Genomic DNA, 17,234 nt, shown 5'->3' with positions numbered 1-17,234 from the left:
GTTACCCACACAAATCACATAACAGATAGCCAGACCGTTATGCATCTCTGTGCTTCAATTAAAAAAAAACTGAAAAATTAAAAGGTTAAATTTCAAGGTGCTTTTGTAAATATAAATAAAACTTTCAAACTATCAATATATTTAAGTACACATTGAAAAAAACTCCTTTATTCTGAGACTGTCAACTGTCAAAGATATCATAATTGTATGTCAAAACAAGTTTTGAGATAGCCAATGTTCTCAGAATAAAGTTTAAATTGTGTCCTTAATAACATTGATCATTTGAGTGTTTTAATTATTAAAAATTGAAATAATGTACACAATATCCCATTACTAGTTTAAGTATAAAAGTACACAATGAGCTGTCTACAAATCATCGGTATAAAAACGCGATTTTTAACATTACAAGCCCCAAGACTTGCCACTAAGGGGAATTCCATAAGAGCACAAAGTTTAGCATGAATAACACCACAGCATTACCTAAAATAGCTGAGACTATATGTTATTTAATTTAGTAGTTATGTGGCATGTACATAACCTCACAGTTTATACTGCATTACCTAAGCAACTAGACAATGTAACTTCTGATTTACTAGTCAAATATAAAAATAGAGTACAACTGTTTTTCTCAAGAATCCTTCATGACATATATGTTGAGATGATTTACAAAATATTCTGATGAATATACAATTCCATTTCTTCTCTGAGCTACTTGTTTAAGAAACTTTGAACTTAGCAAGCTTTTGTGGTCATTATCTTCATAGAAAAATATTTCTCACATAACTATAAATACAGAACATTAAACTTGGATGGTCTGTTAAATTTAGAAACATGTACTCTTATAGCTCTTTTCACACTTTGTAGTAAATTATTACATCTATCACATGAGCGAGTTTATTCACATTACATAGATTCTTTATTCATAGTATTTTTAAATGTGTGTATGTGTGTGTGTGCAGGCATAATCCAATTTTTTTTCAGTTGAGTGTTATTATGCAAATAAAAACAAAACTAAATACTTTAATGCTTTTAGCTTTTATTATTTTTAATAAAAATAATCTTTTTACAGATGTCCAAAAAACATGCACAGCACATTCACCAATCAGGTCTTAAGATTGTAAGCTACTGTACCATTTTCAACAGTTTCCCTGCAAACCACTAAGTTAGGCCTTATTTTAGTGAAAGATTTGGCACTAGTAAGGTACATAGAAAGTCCACATATCTTTAATGTGTCTACGCTGATTATCGGTTCAGTGCAATGAGAGCTTTATTAAATCTTTGTAAAAATGTCAGCAACTTCCCCAGGTATTCACAAAACAAAATGTGAACTTGATTTAACTTTGGTAAAAAAATAATTCTGAAAATTTAAATACCTTTGTTAATAAATCCCACTAAAGCAGCTGATTTAAAGCATTTTTTTAGGAAATTAGAATAGAACAATAACTTTAAAAGCTGACAATAAAACCAACCTTTATATTCCATCATAAATTATTTTGGATAAGTACAGTCAAAATTAAGAGTATATAAAAATTGTAATCAAATTGCATTTCATATTTTATTAATGGTTATTTATTAAGTATGTATTCTAAAAAAAAGGGAAAAAAAGTCCTTTGAATGTAACTAGGAACTATGAATAACAGAGTCAGTATTGTGTCTTCTTGGAATCCAAATCAAACCACTTTCTGTCATAATACAGAAAAGTATAAATACATATATATGGTTAACACCTGCAGTTCTAATGCAATAAATTTAAACTTAAATGGGCTGTACTAATTAATTACATTTAGTTAAATAACTAATAAGATTGACATTTTAATAGTGGAAAACTTAACAATGACCTAGAAGATGTTCCAAGTCTGCTACTGTTTTTCAGATTGAAAATTAATTAACGACAAAACATTTTTATCAAATGATATTTGTAATTATATGACATTTCATACAATTGGATAAAAAAACATTTCCACCCATTAATATATTTGTTTCACAGAAGATGTATTATGCGTCTTAGAGACACCTGTTGATCTTTAATCAAACTCTTCAGTATATGTTGCTTTACAATTTTAGCTGATTTATAAATGTCTTTTGTGACAAACTTTTTACAAGGTATTCCTTTGTCTTCAGACATACCTTACTCAGTAACCTATTTTACTACAAAGTTTGTAAGTTTCAAAAGGCTCTTGTGCTATTTGCTACATTTTAAACTTTGCCATTCCATGAAGAAGAGCTGTATTTTCTTCTTGAAGCTTCCTGTTTTTGTTTTCAGATGTTGCCAAATCCTGAAATAAATCAGACAACACAAAACATGTTAGCCTATTACAGTATGCAATTGGATACATCTATTAATAATTACTTTGTTTTGTGACAGTACAAACAAGCATGCTGTGTATCTGTGATGACTGGAGTCCACACTTTTCAGAAAATAAAAGTCTGGAGATGACTTAAAAGGATAATGAAGAAAACTTTATTATAAATGTACAATATTTTAACAAGATTATACTACAATCAGATTCACATAATAATCTTGTCAAAACATTGTACATTTCTAATAGTTTTCTTTGTTACCCATTTGAGTACAAGCTTTTATACACTGTATATCTAATCAAGTATACAATTTAAACCAACAGTGGAAAAAGAATAAATTTATTTTATTTATAGGCTTGTAACCTGAAAGAAATCATGTGGTTAAATTCACCAAGATCAATATTAAATTAAGAAGTCTGAGCTACAAAGAGCAGCTGATGAGACCAAAATTAAAACAGTTAATTTAACATTGATATAATGCAAAATCAAGAGGTACAACAGCTATGAGTAAGAATACTTATAGTATATGATGTATGTGTAATAACTGTAATATGAAAATTGCAAATAAATTAGTTTTTACTATATGAGACTTAAATAAAAACATTTTTGTTGGTTTGAGGTTTTTGTTACAATGATTTATTCTATTTTTTGAAGGACTAGTGTGTTTTCTCTGGTCAGATTTATTTAATTAAGTAAATAAAACTGCTAGATGTAAATTATAATTACAAAATCCTTCCATGAGTGAAAATATTCTCACTTGTTTGTTTACCTTGAAATTAATTACAATTCTTCTTGCATGTTTTTTTTTTTTTTGTAAATTAAACCAGAAGTATTTGCTTTTCTTATGTTTTTGGGTAAAACCTGATCTATTATCCTCTCTGAAAAACTAAACTGGACAGGAAAATTTATTTTATATTTCTTATAGGCCTTAATTAAATGCAACTTAAAGAAAGAAAGCATTTTAAAATATAATGATAAGATGGGGTAATAAACATCAAAATTAGTTTTTAGTTCATAAGATTCTTTTCAAGATTGATTTTATTTGTTTGTTTGTTTTATTTTCATACAAAGCTGCACGAGGACTATCTGCCCTAGCTATCTTTAATTTAGCAGTGAAAGACTGGAGGAAAAGCAACTAGGCATCACCACCCACTGTCAAACTCTTGGGCTTCTCTTTTATCAATGAAAAGTGGGATCTATCATAACATTATAATGCTCAACCAGCTGAAAGACTGAGAATGTTTGTTGTGATGGTGATTCAAACCCATGACCTTCAGATTACAAGTGTCCTAACCACCTGACCATATCAGGCCTCTCAGGATTGAAGATACACAACTGAAATGAGTTTATATAATTAACAGTAAATTAAAAGCTTCAAGGTAAGAATTTAAAAGGTTAACTTTGTAACTTTGTGAAGATCATAGGTTTAACAGAATCAAAAAACTTTAAGCAGTTTTTTAAGATTATACAACAATTTTTATTGATTAAATAAACTAAAACAGTATGGATATTGATATCTTTATCATAAGTAGATTTGAAACTTTTCAATATAATAATTGTGAAGTTTTGTTATTTGTGTTTTTAACTATACAATTTGGAGTTGCCTGTACAGAAATTAAGGGCTATATTTAAGCATCACAATATCTGGGAAACAATAAAAACTACTAAACTGGCTTTCAATTATAATTTAGTACTAAGAGTTTTCAAACAAAACTTTCATGTGCAAAAACTGACCTCTTGCAGAGAAGTCTTTCTTCATGTTTGTCAAAACTATCATCTTTTGTAAAACAAGTTACCTGTCTTTAATGCTGTCTTAAGCAATATAGCGGGAAAATGCCCAAAATCCATGTTTACCATAGTTCAAGGGCGTTACATGAAACATAAACATTGTGGATGCAGTCATGATGGTGTTTCTGTTGAAGTTAAAGCACTTAGAGAGGTCATCCATTAATGTTAAAATTCAGTTAATAGGAAACAAAACACTGAAGCACAAAGAATAGCAAGAATAATATATTTTATCTCTTTTTACTGTAACCACTTTTATAGCCTTAAACTTAGATATGATTGACCATACCTCTACTAATTAATCATAATAAATAACTGAAGAACATTTTCTGTCATTTCTACTAAGGGTGCAAGGTGTCTTAAATATTATGAACTCATTTAAAACCATCCTTACAGTGCAAATTAGGGTCAAAATGAAATGGTTCTGATCAAATAGTGCCTTGCTTTAGGAAGACTTTTAGTGAGAACCAGAAAAACACTGAGTTTCATGTATTTTGAAGCAAAAGATCAAACTCTAAACTTAAGCAAAGATTTATCGAATAAAATAATATAGCAGTTTCTCTTTTGTTTAAAACAAGGCAATTTATGTACAGTCAGTTTGTGAATTTATTGTTATAATAAATTTTTAATTATGATTAGTTTTCCATACATAACATTTCATTCAAACTGATTGCAGTGTGTAGTATTATCTATTTGGATATTCCAGATAGACCAGTAGATATTTAAAAATGGACTTAAATGTGTTTTGAAGTAAGAAGATTTACTGAATGTAAACTAAACATTATAACTAAGCTAGATTGAAACTACTACAATTAAACTAAACCACTTTGCACATTATTGAAGCAAAGTATTTTCTGTAAAATGTTATTCAAGTAGCCTATAAATTATTTTCCTTTTAATAAATCAATATGCCCTAAATGTCAACTTTCAATTGATAACCAGCAGACCAAAACCTTTCTTCTTTTTTTTCACAGTCATACCAAGAACTCATTATCAAATAGACCTAAAACCTAATTCATAACCCACAGAACCTAAAACCTAATTCATAACCCACAGAACCTAAAACCTAATTCATAACCCACAGAATACTTTTCAAAAAGTCATAAATTTAGTTCTCTCAGCATTTCATAGCATATATTATTGTTAGGTTATTTTACACCTTACATTTCTGGAAATATCTTGCTTAAATTTTGCTAACAAGTCATACACACACACACACATTCACATCTTTAAATTTTTCAAATAATTTGTTAACAAAAAACTCCCACTTTGACCTATCTTCTAACTCGTGATATATATACTTTCCATTAGAGTAAAAAAAAAGTTAATGTTATTGGCTGGAATACTGATAAGTAATGAAAATCAAAAGTTAATAAATATTCTGAAATTTAAATATGTTCTGCACTTAAAAAGTCATAAAAAATGCTCTTAACTTTAAAACGTATACCAGTCAAAAGGGGCTCATTTGATAGTGCCCATTAAAATGGTAAAGATTGCAAATTTTTAAAAATTAGGCTTCAAATGCTTACATGAAACAAATAATATTTCACAAATAAAGGGAATACAGCACACAGTTACATAGCAAGTACTATTAATGCACATTTTACACAAATTTAAAATATTAATTTTTTGGTGGATTAATATACAAATCACAGTAAATTTCTTTACATACATACATACATACATATATATATATTATGTACTTTACAAAAAAAATTCATAATTTCTTTAAGGTTTTGATTGTTTTACTTTAGCTAAAGCCACAATTTTTTAATTTGTTCAAGATATTTTATTTATTCTTTAGACAGGAATTTAAAAATCTTCTCAACACATATAACATGCACACATTTTCACTTCAAAATAACACTTAATTGTATCTCAGAGATAAAAGGTCCAGTATATCGATGCAAATATCACACAGTTGCTTAGAGCTAAAAGTTTAAAAACAAGAGCTTACTTGACTTAGACTTATGACTTCCTGTTCTAGTTCAAAAATCTTGTTCTCTTTTACTTCAACAAGATTTTGCAGTTTTTTGTTTTCTATTTGGTAGTGTTGAAGCAACTGAGGATAGAAGACACAATCAACATTGAATATTTACAATAATACACTGGTATATTGAGTAATATACAGTGTTAAGATTTGGTAAGTAATATTTACAATAATACACTGGTATATTGAGTAATATACAGTGTTAAGATTTGGTAAGTAATATTTACAATAATACACTGGTGTATTGAGTAATATACAGTGTTAAGATTTGGTAAGTAATATTTACAATAATACACTGGTGTATTGAGTAATATACAGTGTTAAGATTTGGTAAGTAATATTTACAATAATACACTGGTATATTGAGTAATATACAGTGTTAAGATTTGGTAAGTAATATTTACAATAATACACTGGTATATGGAGTAATATACAGTGTTAAGATTTGGTAAGTAATATTTACAAGGACACTTTGTTGTACAGCAATAATATCATACTTCAAGTCACATTAGACATTTCACCTTTGGGTATGCACAAAATTAACACAAAAGTCTGGCTTTTTAAGTTCAGCTATATTCACATTTTTATCTCTGGTTATATATTACCAGCAATTAAGTATTATGATTAATATCTAATTATTAATTATCAAAATATAACAGAAAACATAGGACCTTATAAAATATTATTCAAGTATTAATTTTGTACTTTGTGTCCTTCTATAAGTATGAATAAGTATTTGGTTTTAGGACTTGCTCAGGAATATTCAACCTAGATATACAAACCTTAGCAACTTAATTTTAAAATATATGAATCTCACCACAGTTATGGTAGTTAGAATATAGCCAAGTTGTATAATTTTTTATGTAACAGTATTGGCAAAATATAACTTTTAAAAACTTTAAACAATACTACAGGTAAATCATATACAATATTTCATCTGTTTTTTACATAACAATATACAGGTTTATAATATATATATAATTACAATAAAGATTCTACCTTATAGTGTAGGTAAAGAATATTGATAAAATACAGATAAACATATTATTATAGAGTACTGAAATACAGATAATACTAGAAATGTTTCATACAGCAGTAATTATTATTAGACTTAATGATAGTGACTTACTTCAAAATTCCATTAGTATAGAATTTAACTCAGAAAAAAAAACTTTAGCTCACTAGTTAAGTGTACAAATAATGTAGAACCATGTCAGTTTTTGTTTTCTATATTCCTTAGCTCACATTACGAGCCTCTAACAACTTAGTTTCATGCAGCTCTCATACAGATCTTGGTAAAACAGGTCATTAATACAGAAATGGAGGGTACCTGTTGTTTAAGAACATTATATAGGTATATTTTATTACACTGAAATGTTTCTACATAAATGTGACCTGGAATACTGCATTTTATATTTTCAAATACTGAAATAAAAGTCATTTCAATAAATAAAATCTGATAAATATTTATTCCATACAAGTCAGAGATATCATTTTATACCTAACCTATAATTAAAACATTAATGTGTACTGATATCAAGTTATGAGTATTATAGGGGCAGAACCAACATTTATGAAAAAAAGGAATCCACAAAACACCTCTAGGTGTGGTGTTCACATATGGCTGCCCCTGAGAAAGTTTATCATAACATGGTGATTCACGGTGTACTACAACTCATTGTTGCAAAACAGAATCCTGATAGAGAATCTGGTACTATTAATTGTTGTTTACTATATGTTCCATTCGTGATTTAAGTTCCGAGGTAACTAGAGGGAAGGATTATGATCTCATTGGATCTGCTTCTGACAACACACACACTTATACATAGATAGTTTATATACATATTTATGTATGCTCACAAACAAAAGTGTTTGAAAAATTAAAAAGAAGAAATCCACAAAACAGTGGCATATTGTTTCTAATTATTCTATAAAAAAAATACAAATTAAAGAAGTGATAAGATTTATAATAAAACAACAATGCACAAAATGAAATATAACATCAAAAACTAATTCCATACTTTGTCAAAAGGTTTTCAGGCAGATAACATATTTCATGTAACACATTTGTTGCTAATTATTTAGTTATCATAAATTAAGTAACTGTTTGTGGCTCAGCATGGCCAGATAGTTAGAACACTTGACTTCAGATATGAGAATCATGGGTTTGAATCTCTGTCCCACCAAACATGATCAACCTATCACATTAAATGTGATAGTCAATTCCACTATTCATTGGTAAAAAGAGTTTGTGGTGGGTGGTGATTACTAGCTGCCTTCCCTCTAGTTTTACACTGCTAAATTAGGGGCAGCTAGCACAGATAGCCCTCATGTAGCTTTTGATGAAACAAACAAACAAAACAATAACTGTCAAATATAGGTATATAATCATCAAGTACTAGAAAATAAGCTACAAACTTGTGATATAATAAAACATCAGAAAGACGTCAAACTAGAGTATAGCAATGATCTCAAAAGGCAGTGATGAAACTAAACACAAAAAGGAAGAAACTATCTGAAAAATAAAGTGTGGACTAACATATGAGAACTGATACTACTGCAACTAGCTCCAAGCAAGATTAAAAAGAAATGTTTAAGCAGCTCAGAAAACTCCTCAGATTACTACAAATAATATCACAATAGTATTGAGAGAATACAGTCAAGAAATTAGAGAGAACAATTGAACACCACCACAATAAGATTACTGTCCTTGTGTGAAAACTGAGATGCAAACCTTTGCTAAAAGACAATGCAGAAAAAAAGAAGAAAGCAACTGGAGATTTCTATTAGATACTTAAAAATGACCAACAATCTCACCAATTAAAATTTATGGTCAGATGAATCTAAAATGGAACCTTTTTTCCACCAACAAAGTAACAACATGTTTATAGAAGACACGAGAATAACTTAAAGAGGGAATTTCTAAAGAAAAAAGAATTGAATGCCATCAAGATCCTTTGGATTGACTTGAAGGCTGTTGTTAAAATGAGGAAACCAAAGTTGATTGCAGAACACAGAGCTGTATATGTTGAAAAATATTTTGAAAAATATGCCAGAAACTTGTTTCAAAACACAAAGATTACAGACAGTAAAGGAAGCAAAGGGTGGGCACACAAAATAAAGTAAGTGAAATCAGTTTTTGTTCCATTTTATGGATATTATTTAATAAGATGTTGTTTTATTATAAAGTTGAAAACTCTGATGTATATTTTTCTATACAACATTTGTGATTTTTCTCTTCTTTTATATGAACTAAGCAGAACATTTGTGTACAACTGTACATTCATATAAAATAAAAAAATAAAAAATTTCCTTACTTCTTGAAAGGTCAGTGACTCAGACATTGTTGTCTCCAACTTAACCTTTTCTGCAAGCCCATTATTTCCTTCCTCATGTTCAAAGTCTGATGAACTAAATAAAAAAAAACAAAAAAACATTTGATATAATTAAACACAGACATGGCATATTAAACCCATGCTTTAGTCTGCTCTAGACATGTTTGAAAGCACTGGTAGTACTGTTAGTAATGCTTCTATAAATCACTGTCTAAGTTCTCCATACAATCACTATACTAACCTATTTTTACTGAGATTGGTTTAACAATTTATAAAAGCTATACAAGGTGATATAGCCTGTGGAAAAAAAAAAGACAAAGAAATGGCTCTTAGTAAAACTTATCTATAGTTGTGACCTTCCCTGTAGCATTTCATTTAAAGTTGTAATTACAAATGTTTGTATTTACCACTATGATAGTAACTTTCCACTCCTCTTAACTTTAATCCATACTGGCTTGTGTTGCAAGAACAAGTGGCTATGTATTCTGTCCATCATATGGATTGTTTGTTGCCAAGGTAACTGTTTGGTTACATATTTAAGAATGCTCTCATTTATTCTCATTTTGTCTTTATAGTTCTTTTTATGTACTAAAATGTTTATTAGTGATTGAAACAACATTCACAGCTTCTTTTATTTAAACATTATACTTAAAGTACATTATATTCGACAGTACCTGGCTTCATGCTGGTTTTTTTTTAATATTAAGAAACAAAACTTTTTGCTCCCCTTTTTTATTTATTGCAAAGTTACAGAGTTGAATTACGGAATGTGGTTTGACTCACTGCCCAGTAGAATACCGTGGCTGGTTGTGGTTTCCAAACAAACCTAAATTCAATGCTTATTGAATGGGGAAAAAAAAAGCTTTTTTGGGGATTTTGTGCAAGTAAATGGACTATGCCAACTATACTATGAAAAAACCCTTCTTGGTTATTTTGATCTTAACCCCAGGAAATAACTAATATAATATGTACTTTGTATAATTAACAGCAATAAACATAATTTCATTCTCCCATTCTTCTAAAAATATTTGAAAATCTATCAAAGAGAAATGTACTGCTAGTATTTATGTTTGTAATTTTCTTTATTCAGAGACACATCACTCATAATTCATATCTGATACTTGTATTTTTATTAGTTTGTTTTCTTCACATCTGTTTTATCTGACATATGAATAAAATGCTTTGGAAAGAAAATAACATGAATCAACTTATCCATCAGTTGCTTTTTTTAAGTTTCTTACACATTATCATTTCATATTTTAATACACCACTATTTTGTATTCTTACTGGATTACAACAGTCCTACTTAACTGGTTTATTGAGGTGTTCATAAGTATGACAAAATATAATGCGAAGTAAGTTTCTACACAACCTGTCATAATTTAAGCTTAAGCAACATAATACAATATAAATCTCTGTTTACTCACTTACAGTAAATGTTTATTACAAAGTAAGATGTTAGTACCAAGTGCAACGTGATTCAAAAGCATTTACGTGAAATACATGTGTAAGTTATGACTAATGCTCTCCAAAGAAAATGATGTTATAAGATATGTCGTCATCTATTTGCAAAAAAGATTGTGTAGTCTGTTCTCTGATGTATTAAAGTAAATCACAATCCTAATTAATAAAACAAAACTGTCTTATTTAATGTCCCAATTGTTCATTTACCAAAGGTTTTGATAATTTTCTGTTCTGTGGATTGTGGTATAAAGATTGGACGACCTCTTGTTCTTTATCATGTCTTGTTATTGAAGGATTTCTCTCTAGGTAGATGGTCAGGAGAAATTAACAGTGGTTCTCTCTTTAGTAAAACCTTGGAAGTTATTGTGACAGGAACCTTGGCTGAGTTACTCCACAAGTCTTCACTGAAGTGTTTCCAAAGATTATCACGCTTTATGATCTTCTGTTTGAATCACCTAATTTACTGGATTCTGCTAAAAAACAACAGAAGCTCAGATTGCCTGTCTTGTTACTCTATACATCTGTTCTTATCACTGGAAGTCCAACTTCTGTTACTGTAATTCTCTTATAATGCATGGAGGTCATAGACTAAAGCTATTGAATGTTAGTTTAACCTTTCATTCATGTTTCCTTGTGAAGTCAGCTCCAAATATGCATTCTATTTTGATGTAAAATGACCCATATCTCATGTTAGACAAGTTTTTAACAATGAGGGTGACTTCCAACCTTCTTCTTGATATATGTTAACCTGCTGCTTATATCAATACATTTTTCTTCACCTTCGGAGGTACCTTCCCACCTTTCATTACCAGATTGGGTTGAACACTCTTAATTCTGGAGTAAGTGTTGATAAGCATACTGCAAGGCTCTCTGTTAATGAATTCATTTACTTTTGGACTGGTTACTTTAAATAATATTTTTCCAATGCCTACTCAGGCAGATGGAGTATTTTCTTATCCTCAAGATATAATTTCTTTGGTTCATTATTAATCACAGTCTCAGATGTAATGTTCATGATTTCTATACTTATAGCAAATTCATTTTTACAGACAGATTTTTAGGAGGGAGTGGGTATTTTCTTCAAGATTTACCCCACAGGTACTGGCAATATTACTTTTAAGTAACACTTGAAACACCCACTGTCTTCTGGTTTACTTCTTCCATTCTGTACTAGTTGTTTTTATTAATTAAGTCACTTCTTCTAGACTGCCATTAGTAAAAATGTGATATTTATATACAACTTAAGGTAATGATCCCATAACATTTGGATGATGCCATTAGCTATTATTGGTTACTTTAATGGTTCAAATACTATCACTAACTAGATAGTTTCATTTAAAGGTATAAATCTTCTTTGCTTCAGTCTAACTTGCATGCCTTCAAATATTATAGCATCTATAAATTCATCACTTCAAAATAATTCCATTGTTTCACATGGTGTATCCAAGTACAATAGTTCAATAAGCTTTCCCATTCCTTCCACAAAGTTGGCTAATGTTTCCTTCTTTGTATTCACTCTACTTCTAAATTTTAGTTTGAAAACCTGTTCCTGGTGTGCCACTCCAACCCTGTTTGATAAGGCAACCATCAAAAATTGATAGTAGTTCAGACTCTCAGCCAAAAGACTGATTAATTTTTGTTAAGGCTTATCCTTTAAAATAGCCAACAACATGAATAACCTGTTGTTCACTACTCTACCCACTCACTTTATAAATTATTTTGAACTGAGCCCGATATGCTTTCTGGGGTATTTTCCTACCATAATTTGTTGATTTCTCATGTAGGTAATGTTATTGAACTGGCTAGCTACATTCCAGAACTGGATTAAAAATGGCATAGCTGGACCAGCTTAGGAAGGTCCTGCACTTATCTATATCACAGTACAAGTAGTGATACATGTAGACTAGATGGGTTCTTCCAGTCCCAGTGAGAAAAGGGGGAGGCTGGGAATATTTCTCATGGCCCATTGCCCACAAAGGAGCCCTGAAGATAGGCCAAAATATATGTATGAAATCTTTAAAATAAATGTATTGCATTTAAGCAAATACACAACTTTAGTCTCTTATGCTTATATTTGGCAATCTCAAATACTATTTGGGGGTGCTCATGAGGGCTCTTGGTAGCCCTAGAGCCCTAATGGCCCTCAATGGGCACTAAACCCATTCTCCAGATATATTTCATAGTTACTGAAATACATCTTAAGTAAACTATAGTACATTTCATTGCAATTATATTTTAGCTATTTTGAGTAGTAGCTGCTTCTTAGAGTTCAAGTCCCAAATCTTTTCAGTAACTATCAACATCCATGGATTGTCCTCTTTCAGTTTCATAGTTAATTGTGCTTGAAGTTGAAATTATCAGACAGAGGTATTGCTGGTTTAATTTGCATTTACAAATTCATTTTACAGATGTTTTACTGATGTTCTTTTATAATTTGTGGATTTCATTTACATTTATTCAAACGTGTTATTGTAATATTTTCACATATTACATATGTATACCTTTTTCGCATTCCTTCATACATCACCAATAACATCAATGATCTTGTTTTAAATCAAATATATTTTGATTCTTAATTGTTTTTTAAACTTTAGCTAAATTTTTAACTTCCCTCTTAAATTAGTGTCTTTGAACTTTTTATCTTTCATTATTTTTTAATATTCTTCTTGGTTTTTTAAAACATTTTCAGTCTTTTTCATCTCAGTTTTCTTTTAACTTTCTGCAGATTTCTTCTCATTTTGCTTTTAATATGTTGTATCTCTCTCCTTCTTAATTTTCAATCTCACTTTGAGGATGTGTTGTCAGCTTGAAATTTAGTCTAGATTCATATTCTCCAAAATAATCAAACTCATGAGACAAGTATTGTAATAGTTCCTATCATTGGGTAGATTCTTTTTCTATTATTTACTAAAAGTATTACAAAATCTAGTCCATTTAATAAATATATGCCTAACACACAGACAAAGCTTAAGAGTCACTTGTTAAATGTCCTCTCGTGTCTGCAATAAAACTCAGAATTAGCTGATGAGCACATCCAGTAAAAAGTGACAGATCCATTGGCTGACAAGTCAACTAATCAAGTCTTTAACTCTCTTTTATTGTTTTTTTACATATTACTTTTTGTTCAAAACATCCTGAAAATATATCACATCATAACCTCAGATTTAGACATTCAGAAAGCTTCTAGATGTCAAACATCACTATTAAACCACACTAAAAATTCCTTCTAACAAACAAAACATCTAAATTAAATTACTAAGAACATTGTCTTTAACAGTAGTAACATGATTCAAACCATTGTTCTCGTGACTAAAATGTCATATAGAAATTGAAGTTTTGGCTAGGGAGGGAAACTAAGCAAAATGTAACAAAAATACATTTAATGTTTCAGTAGGAACTATACAGAGGATTCTAAAGAAATGAAGTGAAGCCAAAACTGTTAGTAATAAAAATGATTGGGGTATAAAGCCAATGTGGAACAGGATGAAATATTTACCAGTGTGAGATCATGGTGAAATGAAAGTAGGCATTGTTTTTCAAAATTAGTAGCAAGAAAATTATGAACTGTTAAAAATAACCAGCTCCTGTAAAACTTGAGAAAAACAATTATAACAAAACCTGAAGACACTACAATGTATAAGAGTATTACAATCCAAGGCCCCTAATAGTAACAAAATCACAAAAGGGTCACTGCATGCCAACTCACCCAGAAAAAAGAACTTTTCCCAGTTCATGTCATAGATTTTCTTGAAAATATTTAAGCAAAAACTTCATTTGGGTTTATTCAGCCATGTAGTGCAGCTTTAGGATTTTTTAGCTGAATAAATCAAAATGAAGTTTTGCTTAAATTTTTTCAAGAAAATCTATGACATGAACTGGGAAACCCTGGATTAGTTGGCAGGGAATAACCCAAAAGTTCTTGGGTGTAGAGCAGATGGAAAAAAGGATATGTTCCCAATACATTACTGAATCAATCAAACTGACTGAAAATTATGCAGTCCAAAGAAACAAAATTTTCAGGTTTTTTTTTCGATTTCTGAATTAAAGTAATTAAAAAGTCTTTTAGTGAACAAGTTATCGAATCTAAGTCAAGGGTAAAAATTTGCTCCATCCTGCAGTTCAGAGGTTTTATAATGTTTATTGGAGATAATACCAGTTCAACTATGACCTTAAAAGTGGTTACTTAGATCAAAGTTATTAGTAAAGATCTAAGAAAATGAATAAGTCATGTGAGAAAAGTTTGTAAACAAACAAACCTTTACACTAATTACAATGAAAGAATAAAACTGAAAAGAGGAAAATGGAATGAAAAATCTTTTACGATTTGTTTTCCTTCATCAAATTACTTAAATGTAAACTATTTTTCATCTAATTTACAAATATTTGTGAATCACACTTTGCAATGAAAGGAAGGCATTCAAGGTGATCATAAACCATAATAATAACAATAATTTGAAAATCAGAGATAGTGCTGTTTGATTGATTACTAGGAGTTATATATTCACACAGTCATGCCTATCATCCTGCAGAAACTCAGCTAGAACTTCCCACATATTGAATAAGATGCAAGCAAGTTTGTATATATTTCAGTAATTTACAGTATTAGATTTAAATGGCTCAATATATATTTTAGTTATTTACAGTTTTAACCAGATTAATGTATAACATTAAATTACTTAAATAATAACTACATCAGCCATATGGTAGGTGTCATATATGAATCTTTACATGCGACAATTCTGTCTTCTTGTGAACTTGGTCCAACCTTGTCAGAATATACTGAAACTGCCATCAGCAGCAAGGGTACCATACTGATAGCATAGAGCAGAGGTCACAGAAACTTTGTGTAATTTGCCTTTTACTCGTAACTAAAACTATTTTACAAAAATTGTAATTATACTAAAATAACATTAATAGCTCTTCTGGTAGAGATTATTGTGCTAAAGTAGTCCAAGTTGGAAAAAAAAACTTTTAAAAAGTGTATATTTTCTAAGAACCTATTGAAAACATCCAGCAATTACCAAGAAAAATTGATGTCACTGTAAGTCTTGTATGACATGAAAATCTTGCTTATTATACTTTATTATGAAGCAAATGTGCTCAAAGTTGTTGTACAAGCTGATTCAAAAAATAGTAGTATGAAAAAAGATAAAAATTAGAAAAAAGAAATTTCTAATATTATAACATCATGTCTTCACAAATTACTTCTATAGTTAAGTATGATGCATCATTTAATAAATCTTATTTACATGTAATTCAAGGTTAACACAGGTTTAAAACCAGTTTTCAATAAAACAATCAACCACAATCAGTACTTAAGCTTTCCTATGAGAAAGAGAATTGTGATTTAGAAAATATGAGTATTTTGTATGTGAACTTTCTTTTACCATAAATAAAACTAATCCTGTAAACAGATTGTTATAATTATGTAATCACATAATTTAAAAACATAATTACAATTTAATATCTTGAAATTAACTGAAGAACACTAAAATAGAATGTCTACATCAATAATTTAAATGGCAAAGGATGTTTTCATATAAATACATTTTATACATTAACAGAAAAATACAGTTTATGTTCATTAAGGTAAAAATAACAACAGAATTTTAACACATTTACAATAGTTTATGTACTGTTACAAATTGTATTTGAATGTATTGTGAATAAGCTTAACTTGAGTAATTACAGTCATGTTTATCAACAACTGGTATTTATTACACTCTTCTCATTAATTCATTGGGAAATTCAAATGCGAGGTGTGTGTAAAAAAAAAAAAAAAAAAAAAAAAGTGGAGATATTTATCCAGTATGTATTGTGTTCAGTACTTGAATTCATCAACTACTCTTATCATACAAGAAGCCAGAAGTATATCTAGGACTATCTTCATGGCCACTCAACCCTGTAACAGAACAAAAAAAGTTGACAAACACGATTACAGTTGACAGATTGAAAGTTTAAGTTAAATCGGATTTCATCTTTAGCCATTCACCATCAAACACTCAAGCAGCCCAGTCACCAATGAGACATACACTTCCTGGATCTATAGCAAACCTAACAACTTTATATGATTACCAATGTCACCATAAAATGTATGGATTTATAAAAATATGTACTCAGTTAGCTTTCCATTAAATATAAAATGGTTTTCTTTTAGTGCAAGTAATTAATGATCTGATGGTTTATATATTTAAACCATAAACAAGAGAATCTCTTGAAAGAGGTTTTACAAAAAATAAAAGAAATTCCAAAGGTCTCATCCAATGAAATGATTCAACTCTAACCCAAAACATATTTAAAACTAAATCAAATACTCTTGAACTTCCACCTCTGCATAATCCTACTTTCATTTTTTTATT

The 17,234-nt window shown here is 29.5% G+C and overlaps 1 protein-coding gene across 1 annotated transcript in view; it reads right to left on the bottom strand.

The window, feature by feature from the left end:
* Positions 1–1,019: 1,019 nt before the first annotated feature.
* LOC143239223 (uncharacterized) overlaps positions 1,020–17,234 on the bottom strand; it is a 56,492-nt gene continuing 40,277 nt past the window's right edge. The window contains exons 4-6 of the mRNA XM_076480116.1: positions 9,394–9,487; positions 6,044–6,148; positions 1,020–2,276 (exon numbers count right to left, since the gene is read on the bottom strand). Coding sequence (XP_076336231.1) covers positions 2,190–2,276; positions 6,044–6,148; positions 9,394–9,487 — 286 coding nt within the window. The 3' untranslated portion in view covers positions 1,020–2,189. The remainder of the gene's footprint in view (positions 2,277–6,043; positions 6,149–9,393; positions 9,488–17,234) is intronic.

The sequence above is a fragment of the Tachypleus tridentatus genome, chromosome 13 (assembly GCF_004210375.1).
Source record: "Tachypleus tridentatus isolate NWPU-2018 chromosome 13, ASM421037v1, whole genome shotgun sequence".
NCBI classification, from domain to species: domain Eukaryota; kingdom Metazoa; phylum Arthropoda; class Merostomata; order Xiphosura; family Limulidae; genus Tachypleus; species Tachypleus tridentatus.
The sequence above is the reverse complement of the archived record's forward strand: the minus strand, read 5'-3'. Positions and strand labels throughout refer to the sequence as shown.